At 34.8% G+C, this 24,835-nt stretch overlaps 2 protein-coding genes across 3 annotated transcripts in view; one reads left to right on the plus strand and one right to left on the minus strand.

The window, feature by feature from the left end:
• The window catches only part of LOC137404652 (uncharacterized), a 38,779-nt gene extending 22,429 nt beyond the window's left edge, over positions 1 to 16,350 (plus strand). Inside the window, exons 3-5 of the mRNA XM_068090880.1 lie at positions 1,149 to 1,251; positions 2,453 to 2,740; positions 15,556 to 16,350. Coding sequence (XP_067946981.1) covers positions 1,149 to 1,251; positions 2,453 to 2,740; positions 15,556 to 16,181 — 1,017 coding nt within the window. The 3' untranslated portion in view covers positions 16,182 to 16,350. The remainder of the gene's footprint in view (positions 1 to 1,148; positions 1,252 to 2,452; positions 2,741 to 15,555) is intronic.
• A 336-nt stretch (positions 16,351 to 16,686) lies between these two features.
• LOC137404664 (uncharacterized) lies at positions 16,687 to 23,825 on the minus strand. 2 transcript variants are annotated; one of them, XM_068090891.1, is made up of 5 exons: positions 23,623 to 23,825; positions 22,863 to 23,019; positions 22,179 to 22,360; positions 17,831 to 17,950; positions 16,687 to 17,020 (listed from the first exon to the last, which is right to left on the minus strand). In XM_068090891.1, exons 1-5 carry the CDS (start codon positions 23,776 to 23,778, stop codon positions 16,757 to 16,759), a joined length of 879 nt encoding a protein of 292 aa, XP_067946992.1. In that variant the 5' UTR covers positions 23,779 to 23,825; the 3' UTR covers positions 16,687 to 16,756. The 2 variants fall into 2 exon arrangements, with proteins under 2 accessions (XP_067946992.1, XP_067947000.1); XM_068090899.1 differs by lacking the exon at positions 17,831 to 17,950.
• Between the last annotated feature and the right edge of the window lie 1,010 nt (positions 23,826 to 24,835).

Raw genomic sequence — 24,835 nt, forward strand, 5'->3', positions numbered from 1 at the left:
GAGATGCTGACAGGTGATAATTAAAGATAAACTGATATGCTGACAGGTGATAATTAAAGATAAACTGATATGCTGACAGGTGATAATTAAGGATAAATTGATATGCTGACAGGTGATAGTTAAGGATAAATTGATATGCTGACAGGTGATAATTAAAGATAAATTGATATGCTGACAGGTGATAATTAAGGATAAATTGATATGCTGACAGGTGATAATTCAAGACAAATTGAGATGACTATGTGTTTCATATACGTGTACTGTATTTGTTTTGTCTATTTATACCTGTGTACTATAAGACTGGGTACCGTAAGACTGTGTACCGTAAGACTGTGTACCGTAAGACTGTGTACCGTATGACTGTGTACCATAAGATTGTGTACTGTAAGACTGTGTACCATAAGACCGTGTACTGTAAGACTGTGTACTGTAAGACTGTGTACTATAAGACTGTGTACCGTAAGACTGTGTACCGTATGACTGTGTACCGTATGACTGTGTACCATAAGATTGTGTACTATAAGACTGTGTACCATAAGACCGTGTACTGTAAGACTGTGTACTATAAGACTGTGTACCGTATGACTGTGTACCGTAAGACTGTGTACTGTAAGACTGTGTACCGTAAGACTGTGTACTGTATGACTGTGTGCCGTAAGACTGTGTACTGTAAGACTGTGTACTATAAGACTGTGTACCATAAGACTGTGTACCGTAAGACTGTACCGTAAGACTGTGTACTGTAAGACTGTGTACCAAAAAAGACTGTGTACTGTAAGACTGTGTACCGTATGACTGTGTACCGTAAGACTGTGTACTGTAAGACTGTGTACCGTAAGACTGTGCGCTATAAGACCGTGTACCGTATGACTGTGTACTGTATGACTGTGTGCCGTAAGACTGTGTACTGTAAGACTGTGTACCGTAAGACTGTGTACCGTAAGACTGTGTACCGTAAGACTGTGTACCGTAAGACTGTGTACCGTAAGACTGTACCATATGACTGTGTACCGTAAGACTATTTTCTCCAACACATACCGATCATACAGGTTTCGCTATGATTCTTCTATCGCAATTCGTCTTTAAACCACTATTTCTCTGTGCCCTTATTTTGTACGTGACTTTATAGACCTATCGTACCTTTGTAGACCTCAAGCTCAATAATAGGAGGCAATCTTTGCTCGGTGACAGAGCTTATACCAGTATCTACTGATTGTTCAGCTAACAAACGCTATGTCTTGTGTACAGGCGGTAGGTTTGTTCTTATCCAGGCATTTCACCTCTAGTTATGATCTTGGTTCAAATATCCAGGACCTCCTTCACAATTACTTGAACACAATTAATGGTTGTATCTTGAGATTGAATTATCTGATCTTTGTAATGGAGAACCTTGATGGGGTCTGAGTTACGTCCATCACAAGTGCATCGACTAGCCTCTAATTGATTCAGCACACTCCACTATACATGTAAATGTTGAAAGTTTCTTTAGATGAATGATGAGGCATTAGGTACAGCTTAATTAAAAGACAGCCATATTTATGAAATTCTTTAGCCTCAGAGCCAGCATAAGGGGTCAAAAGGATATTTAGAAAACCTTCACATTTTCACATTAATTTTTAGCTTTTAGCCATAGATCTACCGTCGGTGATACTTCAACAACGGTTGCTGTGAGTTGCGGCAATTTAGAGACGAGGAGCTACTAGGTCTAATCACCCACTCGCCTTGCAATGACTTACTTCTGCATTCCCGAGTTTTATAATATTAAAATAAGTTGCTGAAAAAGTACAAGTAAGGTGACATCGAAGTAAAGAGGGCATCTCTAACGCACACATTTTTTGTACTCTATAAAAGGTAATGTTAGTTCGCTTCCATGGAGGTCTAGTCAAGAGACTATTCTGTTATCTGCAGACCTACTCTGCATGGCCGCTGTCACTTCTATCGAACATTTCAGCTTTTTCTGATGAAAACAATTTATTTGAAATCTGCAAAAGGAAGAGCCAATCCAAACCTGTTGAGTTTGCAAAGAAAATAAGTAAACATAGGGATGTGAGTTGTATAGCCCTAGGGCCAGCCCTTTTTCCTTTGAAATTCATAGATACTTTTAATGTCAGTTGTATATTTTGATATGATATGTTTTTATTTGAAAAAAAACTTGTTCAGAATTCCGTATCATTTTAGAGTGACCAAACATTTTTTACAAATTGTACTATCATCTCTCGGGTGCGATGCATCATATGTTTTATTTTAAAACAGATACTTCAAGAATCAATTAACCAATTATGACAGCAACAGACAAAAATATTAAGCACTTCTTACGCAATTCACAAGTGTTTACCCCTAGCGCAAGACACGACATCATCACTATCAATTCGTTCACGAACTTACTTCATATTTCTCCCTTGTGTTTTATTCTTACGTAGTGAATATCGCAACCTCTGCTTGTTATTCCTAGCGTTGACAGCTATGCCAACAACAACAACAATGATGACAACAACCACGCAGCCAGTGACTACTATGCTAACCACAGCCAAACCATTGAACACAACTCCAAGACCTCAGACAGATGTCACACCAGAAAGGCCATTAGGCACTAGTCCTACTCAAAACCAAAGTGGTATTTCAACGTCAAATGTAGTTGATGAGAAAACTGCTGCAGGTTCGACAGTAGATGAGAATAAGCATGTGGGAGGCATGGCTGGCTTCATCCTGGGACTTAGCCTTGCCAAAACTGACCTGTTAGGTAAGGTTTTGCTAGAGTTTGTCTATTTCTCTCCGCTCAGCTTTTTTACTCTTACATAGTCGTAACTGGTGTGAACGATAGAACAAAATTGGACAATATTCGATTGTTTTTCAGCTTCATTAAAACAGCCTTTTAACCTACCCACTTTGTTTATGGTAAGTTGAAAGATTAATCATTGCTTCGTAGCACACAGTTCTGTAGTGTCGCTACAGTTCTGTAGTCTCGCTACACTGCATATTCTGGACATTCAAGCGTTTCTGGATTATTGAGTGCCTCATCATGTTTAGGCTGCAGCAGCTAGCAGTTCCTTGACCTAGTCACTAATCAGAAAAATCATCTGCTGCCAGCTACTATTGACTTGCTAAGGAACCATTTGAGGACATAGACCTGGTCTTGAGGTACGGCCACACGTGATGATTTTTTCACTGGTTTTGACCGAAATCACGAAATGAACGAAAAACACAGAATTATTCATCCGAAATTCACAGAATTGTCAGAGCTGTGCACTAGTGTTGGGCCAGTATCTAATTTAGTGCCGGATCGGATATCCTTGCACATTTTTATCAGTTTTCCCGGTATCGGTATCCTCGGTATTTACCATCTTCGGTATCCTTTGCCAACTAAGAAAGTTCGGTATTGTCGGTACTATTGTTCGGTATCTGGTTATCAGTGTGTCTTTAAATGGTTTAAACTTTAAATCATAACTGTCTCGAACAATTTTTATTGTTGTGCAAAAAGTAGCCTGTGCAAAAAACCATTCTTTAGTCAGCAGTATATTGTTACGGCAAAGAAACTCCTTGTTTTAAAAAGCCAAAAAAGAAAAGAGAGATGGAAATATAATTTTCATGATAGATGTTTTTATTGTTTATTCTATTAAAAAATATAGTTATTGATACAAACTTTATGTATAATAAAGAGCAGATAGATAATGGCAAGGGGCTCTTTGTGTTAAATATACTGAAACAGTTTTAAAAAATCTTACTATCACATATTGTAATCAGGTAATGTAATCACATAATTATACGCAGTCCAATTAGAGTCCAGTCCCGTTAGAGTCTTTATACGTCCTCCCATCTGTGTAGAACTCCCAAACCTTCAAGGCTGGTGGCATTATCAATGTAACGTAATATAATAGTAGATACAGTTTTCGTTGAATTTGTTCGCCAATGCGTGCTGAGATTAGCATGTTCGTCATGAAGCGTTTTAAAAATCTCTCCGGATATCCGTATAACCATTTACCGGTAGGCTTTTACGGATAAATACCGATCACATCAAACCGGCCGCGGATACCTAGCTGACACCGAAAATGATTGGTTTCCTCGGATACCGAGAATCCCTCGGTATCGGTAAGAGCGGATAACCCAATACCGGCCCAACACTACTGTGCACGCACACCGAAATCGTCGACAAAACGCTTCTAATTGGCTAAACAAATTATTGGCGAGCACGATTCTAGCAGCTTTTGCAATTTATATAGTACAAGACACAAAATGGCTACAAATAATTCAATCGTGAGATAATGATAATAATAATCACGCTTGAAAGTTTATATGGTCATCGGCATGGATGCCTTACAAACTAGAGAGCAAGCTAATAACTTCTAATGAGCAACCTATTAGTGGTACTCATGTAGTCTGCTCATATAGTCTGCTCATATAGTCTGCTCATATAGTCTGCTCATATAGTCTGCTCATATAGTCTGCTCATATAGTCTGCTCATATAGTCTGCTCATATAGTCTGCTCATATAGTCTGCTCATATAGTCTGCTCATATAGTCTGCTCATATATATATAGTCTGCTCATATAGTCTGCTCATATAGTCTGCTCATATAGTCTGCTCATATAGTCCGCCCATATAGTCTGCTCATATATCCCGTTCATATAGTCCACTCATATAGTCTGCTCATATAGTCTGCTCATATAGTCCGCCCATATAGTCTGCTCATATAGTCTGCTCATATAGTCTGCTCATATAGTCCGCCCATATAGTCTGCTCATATAGTCTGCTCATATAGTCTGCTCATATATATATAGTCTGCTCATATAGTCCGCCCATATAGTCTGCTCATATAGCCCGTTCATATAGTCCTCTCATATAGTCTGCTCATATAGTCTGCTCATATAGTCTGCTCATATAGTCCGCCCATATAGTCTGCTCATATAATCTGGTTTTTAGGGATTATTGTACTTTTATTTATAGCTTCATGATTTTATCGCGTTTGAGAAAGATTTCAATTCTTCACTATCGTGGCTAAGGATAAAAATCAAGCAAAGTCGTCATTACTTTGTTTAGCTATCCTCATAACAAAGTCCTCATTACTTTGTTACTATACATGTAGGCCTATAATATTAATTTTACAAAACCATCTTTCAGCTTTCTTCTTCTCAAAAATGGGCAACAATCAAAGCAATACTATTTGTCACACCCTATTGGATAAAGCAATACTATTAGTCACACCCTATTGGATAAAGCAATACTATTAATCACACCCTATTGGATAAAGCAACACTATTTGTCACACCCTATTGAATAAAGCAATACTATTTGTCACACCTTATTGGATAAAGCAATACTATTAGTCACACCCTATTGTATGAAGCAATACTATTTGTCACACCTTATTGGATAAAGCAATACTATTTGTCACACCCTATTGGATAAAGCAATACTATTAGTCGCACCTTATTGGATAAAGCAATACTATTAGTCAACTGTTCGCAGGGAAGTAAAGATATTCAGGCTTTTGTATAATAAATCTTTTGTTATCGTTAGCTCATCATCGGATCATCATCGCTTGATCATCGGCATATCATTAGCTTATAATTGCGTTGAATAAAATGGCTAAAAAAGATTTTGAGGTCACACTTATCCCAGTTATGACATACTTGCATGTATCTCAGTTAGTACTCACTTATCCCAGCTATGACACACTTATCCCAGCTATGACACATCTCAATTATGACCCACTTATCTCAACTATGACACACTTATCTCAGCTATGACACAATTACCTCAACTATGACACACTTATCTCAGATATGACACACTTATCTCAGATATGACGCCCTTATCCCAGCTATGACACACTTATCTCTAGCCTGTCTTGACAAACTGTTGTTTTTGCGGAGTTGTCCCCCGTCGAGCAGGCGAGCAACAACAGCTTGTCACAAGACGTACTGCACCTGATGCATCAGCTGCACTTATAGGGAGTTGTTCTCTTCCGTCTATGCGGCTTGGTTGCGATGTTATGTCGGTCGCTCCATTGGTAATCATAACGGATTTCGCGCAAAAATTTATGTAGAAAAATTAAGATGAGACCGTTTAACTAGCGACCCGTCTCTGCAGTAAACTTTAGTAGAATTTGAGAACTTAGGCAACAACAGCAACTAAACATGTCGTTATTTGTGCACTCAGTCAGTTTATTTCTATTTTTGTATCAGTCTTATTTGTTTTTATAGATTTTATTTTCAGTTTATTTTATTTTCAAGTTCTGCTAAAGTTTATCACAGAGACTGGTCTTTGGTTAAACGTTGTAATCTTGTTTTTTTCTACATAAATTTTTGCGTGAAATCCGTTATGATTACCAATGGAGCGACCGACATAACATCGCAGCCAAGCCGCGTAGACGGAAGAGAACAACTCTCTATAAGTGCAGCTGATGCATCAGGTGCAGTATGTCTTGTGACAAGCTGTTGTTGCTCGCCCGCTCGATGGGGGACAACTCCGCAAAAACAACAGTTTGTCAAGACAGGCTAACTTATCTCAGATATGACATACTTATCTCAGCTATGACACTGCTTATCTCAGCTAGCTAAATATTGTTAGCTCCAGTCAATCTCACTGAACTTTAAGTAGTTATTTGCTAATTTTTGATTAGCCAATAGCACATCTTTTCTTATTCGTTAGAGATTTGCTTGTCCTTTTTGAGCATAGGCAATGTCAATCATGTGTTGACACCTATAATTACTGTACATCGGCCCCTTTCCATTCCCATATTAAACGTCATCGCTTAATTGCTACATCTTAAAAAATACTCGCTGTAATAGAATATATTTTCTAGGCTAGATGTTTCTCAAAAATATAAACATTTGAAATGTTTTAGTCAGCAATCACACATTTATATGATAGCAGTATTGCACTACTGCAATACTGCTATCATCACTTTACATGATAGCAGTATTGCACTACTGCAATCATCACTTTATATGATAGCAGTATTGCACTACTGCAATCATATACAGTGGTGATAGCAGTATTGCAATACTGCTATCATATACAGTGATGATTGCAGTAGTGCAATACTGCTATCATATAAAGTGATGATTGCAGTATTGCACTACTGCAATACTGCTATCATCACACAAGTGCAAAGCTATTTTTCTAACAAAGGTCATGCTTACAGTGTTCTGGAGGTCAAAGCCTTTTTCAAGTGTATATCTATAAATGTATATATGTAAAGTATATGTATTAATGTATACTTTGAAGTTTATATATGAATGTATAAATCTAAGTGTTTGTCTGTCGTTGGTATGTCCAGTTATGGCGATAAAATCATAGGAACGAAACATTTGCCTCGCACTGGAATTAAAATCAGAACCTCCAGTTTGGCAGACAGGCATTCTATCCATTACACTATGCATCCAACTGGCCATACAAATAAATAATTGTGCACATACCGTGAATTCTAGCGCACAAGTCGACACGGTGTGTAAGTCGAGGTTCAAGTTCGGTTTAAATATTTGGTTTTGACATGTATCTGCGTATAAGTCGACCCCCTTCTTTGGCTCAAAATGCTTGGTCGGAATAGTTCAGTTGGTCGAAATAGTTCAGTTGGCATCAGAGGCAGGCGATGCATAGCTGAGTAAATGGCATTAAAAGCGCCATCAGCAAAAATGCTTGTTTTTTGGCGCCATCGGTAATACAACAATTAACAAAACACCAAGAGAAGACAGTGCTAGTGAAGACCACAGGGTATGAAAAACAACTGTCATATTGGCCTGCCTCGCCAATCGAACGAAACTGCCACCTCTGATATAATACATATTTACCATAACAAAAAAGCAATGCCACAAGACAGATTTTTCTCAGGAATAGTAATTCATGTACAAGAAAAAGAATGGATGTACAATAGTGGATGTGGCAAATGGATTACCGAAGTGTGGGCTTGTAGGCAGATACTACGAAAAAAACATGTTATTCCAGAAAAGAATACTAGCGATGACAATTTGAATGGTGAAGAATGGGCTTTTATGGTTAATCCATCTCATGTTGAGTGAAAATATTAATATTTTACTATTTTATAAATAAATCCCTCTATGTCATATCATGTAATTTTGATTTGTAATGATTTTTTGAGTTTGAACTTTGCTAAATTCTTGTCATGAAGAACATCACAGCCATATAAGTCAAATGGATTTTAAAACTTTAAGTTGGATGTAAAGTTTTTAACTTTTACGCCGAAATTTATAGTACTTATTACACCAGTTAAAATATGCACACTGACAGCACTTGCAAAAATACTATTAGTTACTACTAGCATGCCTAAAAATCATGATTGCCTAAGAGATTATTACGCGTAACGTGATGATTATAGCACAATTATAAAGTCTATAAAATTGTATTTCTAAATCTATATCTATAAATGCATATTTATGTAAGTATATCTATAAATGTCTATCTATAAGTGTATATATCTATAAATGTCTATCTATAAGTGTATATATCTATAAATGTCTGTCTATAAGTGTATATATCTATAAATGTCTATCTATAAGTGTATATATCTATAAATATCTATCTATAAGTGTATATATCTATAAATATATACCTATAAGTGCCTACCGTAAAACCTCTATTGGAACGCCATGAAGCTTTATTTTTACCCCATCACCTATAGTGGCATTTAATTAGAGATGGCGCTCAAATAAAGGGTGACGCTATCTTTTTCAACTAGCTCGTCAGAATTTTGAGAAAATAAATTTAACCTTTTTACGGGCGAAGCGAATGTCACCTATACTTTGCACTTTCTTTCTTTCGACATTAACCTTTTAGGATGCAGGAATTTGTTAACTTACTTCCAACTGTTGTAGATATTTAAATAAATATGCACCGGGAAGCTGATACATGTTTCTACCATTTGATATCTATTACTTGGAATTAACTTGCGATGATATTATAGCCTGTGTCCTGATTTGCAATTTGTTGGAGCTTTCATATTGTTATTTAATTTTAAATTTGAAGGCATATATTCATTATATAATTATATTTACCAAAGTTGCATAAAAGCTCTTTGCACTCATTGATATGTTTGCTACAGTTTGCAGCCAAAACTGGCTTTTTATGTGCAATAGAAGAGGAGTTATGAGCATTAAGATCCATTGTAAGCTGAGTTCAGATAACCGCAATCATCCTATCAAATAATATACTATAAATCTGCAACTTTATTAGTTATATAACAATAATCTATCAAATGCTGCAAATGTATATTCAAGAACAAATGACATAAACAAACCATATTTATAATACATGCAAAAACAAAAATTAACATTTTTGAAACAAAAATATTAGCGTCGTTTGCTCGACTAGTTACGTTCTGATGTTTGCTTTAGTGTGGAACCTTGGCATAGTCATTTTGCTGTTGAATACCTTCCACAGTGTTTTCTTACCTCAGATCCTTTTCTGCGCAGTTGAGCTAGTAGGTATTAGCGTCCCAACAATTTTTAGCAGAGTAAAACTTTTAGCGTCTTTTAGGTTATACACTTCTCTCATAAATAAAGGGAAACTGCGTGTAGTCTCAAAATAGCCTCAAAATTTTAGCCTTAAAATTTGTAGTAGCACAAATTCCATTGTAAATGTGAAAACTTTTTTCACATACATCGAAGTATCAAGACCGTGTTAAACAAGAAACTATTATTGGTTTGATACAGTTACTAATTATTTCTACGATGTTGCTTTCAAAATTCTAACAGAAAAACTGAAGACTTAGAGTTGGAAAACAGATTTTGATAAGAACAGAAACAACAAAAGAATTAATTGTTATTGATGCAACCGAGTCATTATTAGTACGATTTTGTGGACACTTCTACTGATCACACGCTATTAGGAGTTTTTAAAGATCAAAGAATGTCAAATTGGCGTCAATTGGAGGTGGGGTTCAATTAATGAGTGGTGCTCTATAATTTTAGCCCTTCTCCCATAGCGGGGCTCAAATAGATGTGGCATTCAAATAAAGGTGGCACTCATATAACGGTGGCGTTCAAATACAGGTTTTATGGTATGTATATACGTAAATGTATATTTACATATGTACATCTATAAATGTATATCTATAAATGCATATATTTAAATGTATATCTATCAATGTATATCTTGAAATTTATATCTATAAATGTATGTCTACAAATCTATATCCATAAAGGTATATCTATCTTCTATCTATATATATATTTCTCATAGTATGTCTGTATGTCGTATATCTATCTGCATTCCGGCTATAGCTATTATTAGAATAGCCTAGCTGGGCAACAATGCTGACGCAATGTCATTGCCTACCGGCATTTGAAGCATACTAACTGGCTTAGTGGAATTTTCCATTGGCCATGTGCCAGGCTACTTGGCAATGGCCTGCCACTTGCTGGAGAGTTGCCTGCCAGCAAGTGGTAAGCAAATCTCATCACTTGTCTTTGTTTATAAGCTGATTTTTAATACCCGGACAACACCGGGAGGCACAGCTAGTAAATTTATATTTATAAACGTATGTCTATTATAAATGTTTATAAATGTAGGCCTATGTCTATAAATGTATGTCTATAAATGTATATCTATAAATGTATATCTATAAATGTATATCTATAAATGTATGTCTATAAATGTATGTCTATAAATGTATATCTTTATACAAAGCGATTGTTTGGGAGATTTATGATAAATGCATATGTGCACACAACTCCCAAAATATTATCCGTTAACTGCATGACCAAACCCTTGTAACGAAATCTCTTCAACAAATTTAGCCATTTTTGTGTAGAGTCATTTAAGTATAATAATGATACAAGACACATATAAACCTATTTAGATATGTTACCAAGTTTTTGAAAGGTTACCGCAATATTTTAAAACTAACCCATCTGATCGGATTATACATAAATAGACAGATTAATTTGGCCTAAAATCGTTATCAAAACTTGCCAAGCCTTATTTTCATCAAAATTAAGACCGGCAACGGCAAACGAAACGCCGAGCGACAGAGAATAGAACCATTAAACCATAACTGTCACGAACAACTTTTATCGTATTTACTAAGTAAATCAGACATGCTGATTCCAATTTTGTAATCAAAATAAAGATTAGTCCACTAACTTTCAGAGTAATGAAGGCTTTTTTACAGCGTTTTAATATTGGTCTCGAAAACAACACGATTGGCATAACAAGCTCCGCCCATAAATACGTGACGTAACCTAGCTTTTTAGGAACAGCAGTTACGTAGGGATGTTTAGACCGATTTAGAATAATAGAGATGGGTGTTTTAAAATCCATTAATATCTAAATTCAGCCTTATAAATAATATCAGTCTTTTCTGAAAGGTAGATGAGCTATTTAACATTGCATATTTAAAAAAGCGCGATAACAACGCTAGCTTGTGATAAAACCGCGCTTTTTGAGCTCATTTTTCTTGGCGTCCAGCCCATTTAAACGTCATGTAACAAGCTGCGAGCAATTTTAAATAGTTTATATACCTTTCATAAAAAACTGAAATTATTTTACAGGCTGGATTTAGATAATAATGGGTTTTAAGACACCGATCTCTATTATTCTAAATCGGACTAAACATTCCTAACTTCCGTTCCTGAAAAAGCTAGGTTTCGTCACATATTTATGGGCGGAGCTTGTAATGCCGACTGTGTTGTTTTCGAAACGAATATTGAAACGCTTTAAAAAAGCTTAAATGACTTTGAATGTTAGTAGACTAATCTTTATTTTGAGTACAAAATCGGAATTAGCGTGTCTGATTTACCTAGTAAATACGATAAAAGTTGTTCTTGACAGTTATGGTTTAAGTTGTGCGCATTTCACGAAAGAAAAACGTGCACATTTCACCAGCCTATAGCATTGCCCAATTGCCGAAGGTTTCTGTAATTAACCTAAAAGTACTGAAAAGTAATCATTTCTTTTTGCCGATTTCAAAGTAACTGACATTTTGGACACTTATGAGTACTTTGGTATTCCTACTGATGTCCAAAGCAGTGAAAGTAAAGGAAGTGACGATGATATTTTTTCTAACGATTCTTATGAGATTATTACAATATTTAATTATAAGAATAATTATTCACTTCTATAAGATTTAATTATAAGAATAATTCCACGACCAAACACGAGCGAAGCGATTGGTTTGGGAGATTTATGATAAATGCACATGTGCACACAACTCCCGAAAAATTATCCGTTAACGGCCGTCACCAAACCCTTGTAACGAAATATTATCAACAAATTTAACTATTTTTCTGTAAAGTTGTTTAAGTATAATAATAATACAAAACACATAAAAACCTATTTAAATATGTTACCAAGCCTTTGAAAGGTTACCGCAAATTCCTAAAACTAACCCATCTGATCGGATTATACATAAATAGACAGATTTATTTGGCTGAAAATCGTTATTAAAATTTGCTAAGCCTCACTTTTATTAAAGTTAAGACCGGAAATTAAAACGCAGAGCGACAGAGAATAGAACGATTAAGTCGTGCCCATTTCACGAAAAAAATAACGTGCACATTTCACCAGTCTATAGCATTGTCGAATTGCCGAAGGTTTCTGTAACTAACGTAGGAGTACTAAAATCGTTTCATTTTTGCCGATTTCAAAGTAGCCGAGTACTTTGGTATTCTAAGTGATGTCCAACGCAGTGTAAGTAAAGGAAATGACAATGATATTTTTTCTAACGGTTCTTATGAGATGATTACAATAATTAATCATAAGTTTGGATGACTACAGAACAATGACTACGTAGTACAGATTTTCTAAAAATCTATATAAATATCACAATTTCGTGATATTGTTAGCTATGCCGTTTGGAAATGTAAACAAAATTGTGCATTGGTTTTATATTATTACTATATTAATAATATTGGTTGTTCTAATAATATCAGTGCATTTTACTTCTAATATTGGCCAATATTGCATTTCTCCTATTGCAGGGGAGAGATATAAACATATAATCTTTTCCTTTCATTATTACTATTTGTTGTAGTGTATATAATAACACCCACACCCAGTACATTACAGCTACCATTGCAGTTATCCTATTGCACTGCAGTGTCATTTGACTGCTAATATTGCATTTCTCAACCATCAGTACCCTTTTCTTTTTTTCCAATATCACTTTGGTCGTGGGCTGTATGACAGTGGAATTTCTAGTTATTCGATTGTATAAGATTTAATTAGAAGAATAAGCAATCGAGTTTACAAGATCGAAGTACATAGTGACCGATGTTGGGCAATATGTTACTGTTATTATTTTTTCTAAATAGTTTTGTTAAATAAATTTTCTAAAAGTCTATATAAATATCACAACTTCTTGATACTGTTAGCTATGACGTTTTGAAATGTAAACAGAATTGTGCATTGGTTTTTTATTATTACTGTATTACTATATTAATAATATTGGTTATACTAATAATACCAGTGCATTTTACTTCCAATATTGCATTTCTCCTATTGCGGGGGAGAGATATAAACGTATAATCTTTTCCTTTCATTATTGCTGTTTGTTGTACATAATAACACCCAGTACATTACAGCTACCATTGCAGTTATCCTATTGCACTGCAGTGCCATTTGACTGCTAATATTGCATTTCTCAACCATCAGTACCCTTTTCTTTTTTTCCAATATCACTTTGGTCGTGGGCTGTATGACAGGGGAATTTCTAGTTATTATATCTCTATAACTAATTATTATATCTCTGTAACTAATTATTAACACGTTTGAATACTTTCGCATTCTAACTGATGTCCATCGCAGTGGAAGTGAAGCAAATGACGATGATATTTTTTTAACGTTTCTTATGAGATTATTACAATAATTAATTATAAGTTTGGATGACTACATAACAATGACTATGTAGTACAGATTTTCTAAAAATCTATATAAATATCACAACTTCGTGATATTGTTAGCTATGCCGTTTGGAAATGTAAACAAAATTGTGCATTGGTTTTATATTATTACTATATTAATAATATTGGTTGTTCTAATAATATCAGTGCATTTTACTTCTAATATTGGCCAATATTGCATTTCTCCTATTGCAGGGGAGAGATATAAACATATAATCTTTTCCTTTCATTATTACTATTTGTTGTAGTGTATATAATAACACCCACACCCAGTACATTACAGCTACCATTGCAGTTATCCTATTGCACTGCAGTGTCATTTGACTGCTAATATTGCATTTCTCAACCATCAGTACCCTTTTCTTTTTTTCCAATATCACTTTGGTCGTGGGCTGTATGACAGGGAATTTCTAGTTATTCGATTGTATAAGATTTAATTAGAAGAATAAGCAATCGAGTTTACAAGATCGAAGTACATAGTGACCGATGTTGGGCAATATGTTACTGTTATTATTTTTTCTAAATAGTTTTGTTAAATAAATTTTCTAAAAGTCTATATAAATATCACAACTTCTTGATACTGTTAGCTATGACGTTTTGAAATGTAAACAGAATTGTGCATTGGTTTTTTATTATTACTGTATTACTATATTAATAATATTGGTTATACTAATAATACCAGTGCATTTTACTTCCAATATTGCATTTCTCCTATTGCGGGGGAGAGATATAAACGTATAATCTTTTCCTTTCATTATTGCTGTTTGTTGTACATAATAACACCCAGTACATTACAGCTACCATTGCAGTTATCCTATTGCACTGCAGTGCCATTTGACTGCTAAAATTGCATTTCTCAACCAGCAGTACCCTTTCTTTTTTCCAATATCACTTTGGTCGTGGGCTGTATGACAGGGGAATTTCTAGTATCTATAAATGTATGTCCACAAATATATATTCTTTAAGGTATACCCATAGATGTATATTTATAAATGTATATCTATAAATGTAGTTCTATAAATGTATGTCAATAAATGTATGTCTATAAATGTATATCTATTAATGTAGTTCTATAAATGAGTAGGTTACACTGTAAGCTTCTGAGTAGTCCTATTATAAAAACATGTATCTATAAACTTGGAGTTATCCTCAACATGTTTTTAGACAATGTGACCAACACAGTAGTCACGCTATTGCTGATCAACACATTATTGATGACCAATGAATACATTGAAGCACTTAGCGTACACCGAACACGTTTGTTATAAAGCAAGCATTCACCTAGCATAGCCTAAAACATTGTAATATGTATTAAGAACCTGGGCCACAGCTTTTAATGACGCATTGGCACACATGTACGTACATATCCACTGTCGATGAGCCCCCTCGATTCAGTTCTCAGTAAATTCTTTACCCTAATCGCCTAACTTACATGTACTGCAAAACGGCAAGCACCCTCCTGAGCCTACGGCTCAGCTGCTCAGCTTGTGGGAAGACTCTCAGGTTAATGGGTGCAGTTACTGCAAGCACTTGCTCAATCCGCTCTGGCCAACTCATTAGTTGAGCAGAGGTTTTCACTGAAATAAATAGTAGCTGGTTTCCTGTTTCGTACTTTACCAAATGCATGTCTACCAAAGTGTTTATTGATGGTGATGATGATATTATTGAAGTACAGAATATTATCTCCGCTATTTTACAGGCCTCATCATTGGAGTCGTCGTTGGTACTTTTTTCATACTCTCACTCATCTGCATCTTATGCTGTGCTTGTCAAGGACAAAATCCTCGTCGCCCCAAACACTATGATTTGGCTGATAGAGAATCCGATCAGTCCTTAGTTGGAGAACTAAAGAATGACAGCAATGCCTCCACAAATACTCTTGAAGGTCCATACAAAGCCCTCAGCACTGAAGAGAGCAGCTTAGATATGAATGACTCGCGTAGCCATAGCGCCAAGCATTCAGATCATGATGTATTAATGTCTGCTTATCCACCACCTCCAACTCTCTATGACACTACACCTAGCGTTTATAACATTTTGCCAGTGAACCTACATGAGACCAGACCTAACCCTTTGTACGACATGACAAGAAAGTCGATATCGGAAGAGTTACCTTTGCCACCACCCCCTCTCCCTCCGCATGGCGTGAGTGTAGCTGTCGAAAGTGAGGAGGAGACGTGCGTGAAAGGCCTTACGCCCTCATTTAAAAATTTTTTGGACAAAACTATAGCTGTGAAAGGTTTGAGTCAGCACAGGTCTTCTTCCTGCTCACCAATTCAAATGATGGGAATAAAGAAAAAAGGACTAATAACATCCGATTTGTGACTATCATGTTGCTCTATCTGGCAAACTTACAGGAAAATCATTTTATATTTTATTTTGTATTCTAGCGTATGGATATTTGGTAGGATATAAGGAGAAAGTCTTGATATAAAGAGAGAGTCTTGATTATAATTTAATGGGATCAAAGAATAGAAAGATTTTGGGGTTTCTACTCTTCATATTGTCTGGTGGGAGGTGCCTATCCCTTGCATCAGATAACAAAACCAACTTATTGGTTATTGCCACTTTATTGAACATAACAGTGAAATACAACAATATCGTATAAGGGCCAATTCATATCTGACTAATATATTTTCGCTAAAATTAGTACTTTAAACGAAAAATATTAATAACGCAAGTATACGCTACACTCTACTCGTTCTTTCTTTGCCTCATAACGCTCGCATATGCCTGACATATGCCTCTGATTTACTTAGGTTACATGGATGACAATTTCTCAATCTTCCTTTTTAACAAGAGTCTTCAACTGTTTTTTAATATCATTTTTGAATGTAACTTTAAGTCCAAGGGCTTGAGTCTTCTTTTATTGAAGGCGGATGGGCCGATAGTTTCTCCTTTCAACCATGGCATGAAGGCTGTCGATTAGCCAATCGCAATGTAAGGAGTTTATTGTAGACGTCTGCAGATCTGGAAGTACCCTCATCAAATAGAAGTTCATACGAGGTCTCTGCAGGCTTAGTGCTGCCATGTCTGAGTCGTCTGCGAGATTTTAGCAAATTTCCAGAAAATTGACTGTAGTATTTCCTTTCAGAAGTCAAGGGTCTTTTGATTGCATCCGTTTCGCCAGCTTTGGAATGATTGAGAGACTCTTGAGATAAAACCTGCAATAAAGATCTGCAGACGTCTAATTGAGCCTAAGAGACAAGGAAAAAGAAAAAAAGACTTAGCGTATTCTTATCCTTCCTTCTGATGACTTCTATCAGACATCAAGAAGGAGCAAACATCAAGAGATTCTATTTGCAGGGGTTATAATTCTTGTCAGGCTATTTATCAAACTACTAATATGTTTGGGCAGGTTGCATACAGCTCAACAAACATACACCACAAATAGTGAGGAATAATTCACCTCTGATTTAACATCAAACCACGAGTTACGCTTGTTTCTTGACGCTAGGGGACAGTAGTTAGTGTGTAAGTGGTCTGCCTGAATCATACTTTGTCCTGCCTAACCTTACATTAGTTATTATGTCCGTGATGTTCTGGTTTAATGATTCTGGAGTTAGCTTCAATCCCAAATGGTTAACCAAATATGTTACGGATGCTGCTCTGTACATTTGAGTATAATATACTGTCAGCGTATTATGCTGACAATCAGCTCACTATAACCAAATGCTTTTAAGTGCTCCTCTGTACATTTGAGTACAATGTATTTGGTTACATTGAGCTGATTATACTCAAGTGTACAGAGCAGCACCTGTAAGATCTGGTACATTTGGGCGTACGTATTTTCATTATTAGCGCAATTTACTGAAGTGCTTTAGAGGTGCTGCAATTATTTTGTGTCGAGCAGAGTTTGATATGTAATAAAGGAACAGTACCAGTAGCAATGATGAGGTTTGAGTTAGAGTCAGAGCAGTTGGCATGGTCATGAATTGAAAATGGAGAAGTTATAATTAGGAAATGTAACCAACCGTGCGAACCGACTTGTCAAGATGAATGTTGTACAAAGAGGTTACTATCGGTAGGTGGGCCTTTTTGCACGAGCGAGTTGCTCTTCTAATGTTCTTTATTGCATATTCGCAGTTCCTGTCCTGAATTATATAGAAAAATTATTGTACATTATGAAAAATGCTTAGCGATATCTCAGTATATTGAAATGAATTTACGAGGAAAACAAAGACCTTCCGAAGAAAACTTTATAAAGGAACCTAGAAAAGCAAATCAGGGGATCAAATATTTAAAGTAGTACTTATTATTAATAGTAGTATATATTATTAATAGTAGTATATATTATTAATAGTTGTAATAATAGTAGTATATATTATTAATATTAGTACATATTATTAATAGTAGTAAATATTATTTATAATAGTATATATTATTAATAGTAGTATATCTGATTAATAGCGGTATGTATTATTAATAGTAGTATATAACATTAATAGTAGTATATATTATTAATAGTGGTAAATATTATTAATATTAGTACATATTATTAATAGTAGTAAATATTATTAATAGTAGTATATATTATTAATAGTAGTATATCTGATTAATAGTGGTATGTATTATTAATAGTAGTATATAATATTAATAGTAGTATATAATATTAATAGTAGTATATAATATTAATAGTAGTATATATTATTAATAGTAGTATATATTATTAATCGTAGTATATATTATTAATCGTAGAAAATATTATTAATAGTAGTATATCTTATTAATAGTATATATTATTAATTATAGTATATATTGTTAACAGTAGTATATCTTACTAATAGTGGTATGTATTATTAATAGTAGTATATATTATTAATAGTAGTATATATTATTAATAGTGGTATGTATTATTAATAATAGTATATAATATTAATAGTAGTATATATTATTAATAGTAGTATATATTATTAATAGTAGTATATATTATTAATAGTGGTATGTATTATTAATAGTAGTATATAATATTAATAGTAGTATATATTATTAATAGTGGTATATATTATTAATAGTAGTATATATTATTAATAGTTGTAATAATAGTAGTATATAATATTAATAGTGGTATGTATTATTAATAGTAGTATATATTATTAATAGTAGTATATATTATTAATAGTATATATTATTAATAGTAGTAAATATTATTAATAGTAGTATATAATATTAATAGTGGTAAATATTATTAATAGTACTAAATATTATTAATAGTAGTACGTATATATTATTAATAATAGTATATACTATTAATAGTAGTATATCTTATTTATAGTAGAATATATTATTAATTAATGTATATATATATTTCTCAAAGTATGTCTGTCGTCGTATGTGGATTAGCCTGTCTTGACATTTGTTGTTTTTGCGGAGTTGTCCCCCGTCGAGCAGTGCGGGCAACACAACAGCTTGTCACAAGACGCACTGCACCTGACGCATCAGCTGCACTGAAAGGGAGTTGATCTCTTCCGTCTATGCTGTTTGGCTGCAATGTTATGTCGGTCGCTCCATCGGTAGTCATAACGGATTTAGCCCAAAAATTTATGTAGAAAAAAATATGATAAACATTTTTTCCCACATAAATTTGTGGCTAAATCTGTTAAGACTACCAATGGAGTGACCGACATACCATCGCAGCCAAGCCGCATAGATGGAAAAGAACAACTCTCTTTCAGTGCAGCTGATGCATCAGGTGCAGTGCGTATTGTGACAAGCTATTGTTTTGCTCGCTCCGCTCGCCGGGGGACAACTCCGCAAAAACAACAGTTTGTCAAGACAGGCTAAGCAGAGTAAAACATGGTAAATCTTTTGATACCAAATAACTGTAATGTGAATTTTGTTGCAAGTCAACCTTTAAAGGAGAATCCTCCTCCAAAACAATTTAGGGTAACTCGACTGGAGGCGTTATCTCCCTAGCAAATCTTTTCAGCAGAGGAGACGTCGTCCCAGATGGTTCCTCCCTTTTTGTAAAGAATTTATGAAGCGTAAAATGTTTATCCGTTTGTTAATGAATGTTTCCATGCTGTTCCCGGAGCTGTTTTAATTCCAATGCACATGCTCCGGTTTGGTCGAGAACCGAAATTAGGTTCGAGCTCCGAGACCAACAAATCTCAAATCTAATCGTGGACGCAAGTAACTAGCACGCGCATAGTGTATCCGTTATATGACAACTTATCTGTTAACTGTGGCGTTCTAGCTCAGTGAGCATCGGGTAGTGCATCCGGACAAGAAACCTGTCGATACAGTCGTGAGTTCAAATCCACGCCATACACGAAATTTTAATATCAAGATTTTAAGATCCACGTGATGCCGGAATCCACGTGATGCCGGAATCCACGTAATGCCGGAATCCACGTGATGCCGGAATGCACACAGCCACATATAGCTTGTGGTATATGTGTGGATATATAGTGGTATATATTATTAATAGTAGTATACAGCTGTACAACCCGGCGTTGCCTGGGTAATGAAAAAGTCTTTGGACAGAAAATCTATTTGTATTTAACTTATTTAACAACATTTGCCTTTCTAACTTTCAAACTACATACAATGAGGAAAGTGTTTTGTGTAATTGAAATCAGCAAGTATGTAAACTACATATAATGAGGAAAGTGTTTTGTGTAATTGAAATCAGCAAGTATGTAAACTACATATAATGAGGAAAGTGTTTTGTGTAATTGAAATCAGCAAGTATGTAAACTACATATAATGAGGAAAGTGTTTTGTGTAATTGAAATCAGCAAGTATGTAAACTACATATAATGAGGAAAGTGTTTTGTGTAATTGAAATCAGCAAGTATGTAAACTACATATAATGAGGAAAGTGTTTTGTGTAATTGAAATCAGCAAGTATGTAAACTACATATAATGAGGAAAGTGTTTTGTGTAATTGAAATCAGCAAGTATGTAAACTACATATAATGAGGAAAGTGTTTTGTGTAATTGAAATCAGCAAGTATGTAAACTACATATAATGAGGAAAGTGTTTTGTGTAATTGAAATCAGCAAGTATGTAAACTACATATAATGAGGAAAGTGTTTTGTGTAATTGAAATCAGCAAGTATGTAAACTACATATAATGAGGAAAGTGTTTTGTGTAATTGAAATCAGCAAGTATGTAAACTACATATAATGAGGAAAGTGTTTTGTGTAATTGAAATCAGCAAGTATGTAAACTACATATAATGAGGAAAGTGTTTTGTGTAATTGAAATCAGCAAGTATGTAAACTACATATAATGAGGAAAGTGTTTTGTGTAATTGAAATCAGCAAGTATGTAAACTACATATAATGAGGAAAGTGTTTTGTGTAATTGAAATCAGCAAGTATGTAAACTACATATAATGAGGAAAGTGTTTTGTGTAATTGAAATCAGCAAGTATGTAAACTACATATAATGAGGAAAGTGTTTTGTGTAATTGAAATCAGCAAGTATGTAAACTACATATAATGAGGAAAGTGTTTTGTGTAATTGAAATCAGCAAGTATGTAAACTACATATAATGAGGAAAGTGTTTTGTGTAATTGAAATCAGCAAGTATGTAAACTACATATAATGAGGAAAGTGTTTTGTGTAATTGAAATCAGTATGTAAACTACAAAATTTGAACTAAAAGAAATAACATAAAAATAATTTTTAAACGAACAAAATCTTTGTTCGTATATAATGATTGTGGAGCGCAAGGTATCAAATCAGAATCCAGAAAACAATGTAGCTGGGGAAAAGTCTTCTGAGCAGCTGAAATAAAATAATAACGAACTAAATGTAGACATGTAAAATAAATAGCAAATATATAAGCTACGAAATGTCGATGCAACGTATATATTTTGGTAACGTATATAATCAGTACAAAAATCGCAAAAATTTCAAGTTCGAGATAAATTATTAGCCGTAATGAAAAAAAATAAAGACGCATCGCGTTGCATATTCTTAGGTCCCAAAATATTTCTGAACAGAGGCAGCGTAACTCGTGGACGCAAGGCTAAAATAATTAGCACGCGCATGGTGTATGCTGTATATAAAAATGTCATTAATCACTATGTTGTTCTCTCAGTGGTAGAGCGTCTGGATAAGAAACTTGTCGATGCGTTTGTGGTATTTGTAGCGAGTTCAAATCCATTGAAATGCGTATTTTCATAAGCAAGATTTCAATAGCTATAACCGGAATGACACACAGATATATCCACACACATACTTTGAGAAATAATGTATGTATATATAGATATTATTAATAGTAGTATATCTTATTAATAGTGGTATATCTTAAAAATGGTTTTATATTTTCATGTTTTTCATATGACTAGTAGAATAAAAAGCCTACCCCTTGTGGTTTTTCATCATGCAGCTCTCTGTAAATCTTTGTCACAACTACATTAGAAAGACCGCATTGACCATCCGGAGATTCAGACGATAGCACACACCGATTTGGAACCTCTGACTTCTGCTTCATGTTTAAAAAATCTTTCCTAATCTCAATATGGAAAGCTCCGCTCTCACAGTCTCCTATAAGTAGAAGGCCTTTATGTGTACCTTACCCTTGACAACCATTATTTCAACTTTGCTCAGTGAACAAGCGATTGCTGATGCAAATAGATAAGAACCTGTGTTATCCTTTCCACTTCTACAATTTTTTTCTAGGCCATATTTATATATATAGTGCAAGCCTTTAAATAGCTGTTTATTAAATAATACTATGTTCTATGAACTGCTCAGGACATGCCAAACACAAGATCTATGGCGAGCCACCAACTTACTAGCATCTTGCATAGGGTACTACAGCATGAACTGCCCAGTTAATACTTAGGATAAATATGGTAGAGCTACTTTATGGTTTTTAGTAATTATTACAATCGCTGTCAGCAAATTCTGTCAAATTATGGTAAGCAAATACCAGCACAACACCTCGTTTATATTTTGGCATTTTAGAAAAACTTGGTGCGGCCATTTTAGAAAGTGCTCAGGTTTTATACATTAGTAAACCAATATTTGTTTAGTATCTGTTTACCGTAGGTGTGCCTGTAACTCCTATCTGTGGCTTGCTTTACTTCTGGCTTTGAGTGCAACTTAGTCTGTCTCCATGTGTGAAAAGGTGATGTGGCCCTTGGGAGGTTATGTAATAGCCCTGGTTTGCTGGCTACTTCATTCATCTCCTTCATTTTTAGCTATATTTTAGCAACAACTTATCACCGCTCCACAAAAACTCCTGTATGTAGTCTTGGGCCAAACCTTGCTTCTGATCTAAACTTTTGGACCAGGTATTTTAGAGCATGCTAGCAACACAAACCATCTCCTTCAAAATAACTTGTAGGTATTCTACATGAAGCCATAGCCTTGGCTCTTGTAGGCAATAGGCTTCTTACTATCATCTGAAATGCTATTTTGTCAATCTAGAGACACATATCTTTTTCACGCTTGAAAAGGCTTTTCAAGATTAAATTTTCTGTTAATTACATAGAGGTTACCAAAAAAGATTTAATCGATTGTGTCATTTCACAAGGATTACTTTACTGGAAGAAGAGTTGTCTCCCTATTATATTATCATTTACCAAGTGCCAATGACGCAATCGGTAGATAGCTTCTCTCGAAGCATTCTAGCTCATCAATGGTTGCAGCATAATCAAGTTAGTAAAGGGTTTCTATGTACATAAAACCTGCTGACTGATGGGAGGTTCTCAACAGATTCACCCACACTAATAAATATACAAAGCTAAGCGACATGGAAGATAGCCTATGCTAAAAATGCACAGCATGGAGATGGTACCAACTTTGCTGGGTTGGCGACTATGTTCTTTCCTCCAAACCAATGAAGACCTGCTGCTGAGGCTCGCTAAAGCGGCAGTAGACTGGCTGCGTCTATACCATCGCTCACCCAATACACCGCGCCTACTATCCAGAGTAAGAGTTGCTATCCGCTGGCTCATTACCACTTTACAATGTATCTCACCACTCAATCATTGGATGAGTAAATTTTTGCGATATTCATGTATGAGCAAGCAAAACCTTAGTTGTAAATGAACAAACCAGTGAGATACAGCAAACTACTGGCTGCTACAACTGATACTTACATGCATTTGAAAGCCATTTAAAAGCTCAGTTGACTTATAACAATGAGGTACAGACGCAGCTTGAATAAGCACAATAGCCCTTAACTGTGTCTGATTCAATCTTGTTTTTGACTACATAAACAATTGACCATAACCTACGCAATGCAGATCAATATCGACTCAGTATAGAAGCAAACTTGAGATAAATAACGTTATACATCTATGTCTAGCAACATAGAGGCGAGAGATAGTTTGCCATTAATTTTTAAGTGTTTTAAAGCACGGATTAGGATAATCAATGTGAGTGATTGCACAAAGGATTAGGATAACCAATGTGAGTGATTGCGCAAAGGATTAGGATAATCAATGTGAGTGATTGCACAAAGGATTAGTATAATCAATGTGAGTGATTGCACAAAGGATTAGGATAATCAATGTGAGTGATTGCACAAAGGATTAGGATAATCAATGTGAGTGATTGCACAAATGATTAGGATAATCAATGTGATTGATTGCACGAAGGATTAGGATAATCAATGTGAGTGATTGCACAAAGGATTAGGATAATCAATGTGATTGATTGCACGAAGGATTAGGATAATCAATGTGAGTGATTGCACAAAGGATTAGGATAATCAATGTGATTGATTGCACAAAGGATTAGGATAATCAATGTGAGTGATTGCACAAAGGATTAGGATAATCAATGTGAGTGATTGCACAAAGGATTAGGATAATCAATGTGAGTGATTGCACAAAGGATTAGGATAATCAATGTGAGTGATTGCACAAATGATTAGGATAATCAATGTGATTGATTGCACGAAGGATTAGGATAATCAATGTGAGTGATTGCACAAAGGATTAGGATAATCAATGTGATTGATTGCACAAAGGATTAGGATAATCAATGTGAGTGATTGCACAAAGGATT

This window comes from Watersipora subatra, chromosome 1, assembly GCF_963576615.1.
Source record: "Watersipora subatra chromosome 1, tzWatSuba1.1, whole genome shotgun sequence".
Taxonomy (NCBI): Eukaryota; Metazoa; Bryozoa; class Gymnolaemata; order Cheilostomatida; family Watersiporidae; genus Watersipora; species Watersipora subatra.

Excerpts from the sequence above, each read along its gene's own strand:
- LOC137404664 (XM_068090891.1), bottom strand. The coding sequence starts at position 23,778 with ATGAGCCAGCGGATAGCAACTCTTACTCTGGATAGTAGGCGCGGTGTA. Across the intron at positions 23,020-23,622 it reads ATAGTCGCCAACCCAGCAAA|CTAAAAATGAAGGAGATGAA; the intron begins GTTGGTACCATC and ends GCTAAAATATAG. Across the intron at positions 17,021-17,830 it reads TTGACAAGTCGGTTCGCACG|GTTTTATCTCAAGAGTCTCT; the intron begins GTTGGTTACATT and ends TCTTTATTGCAG.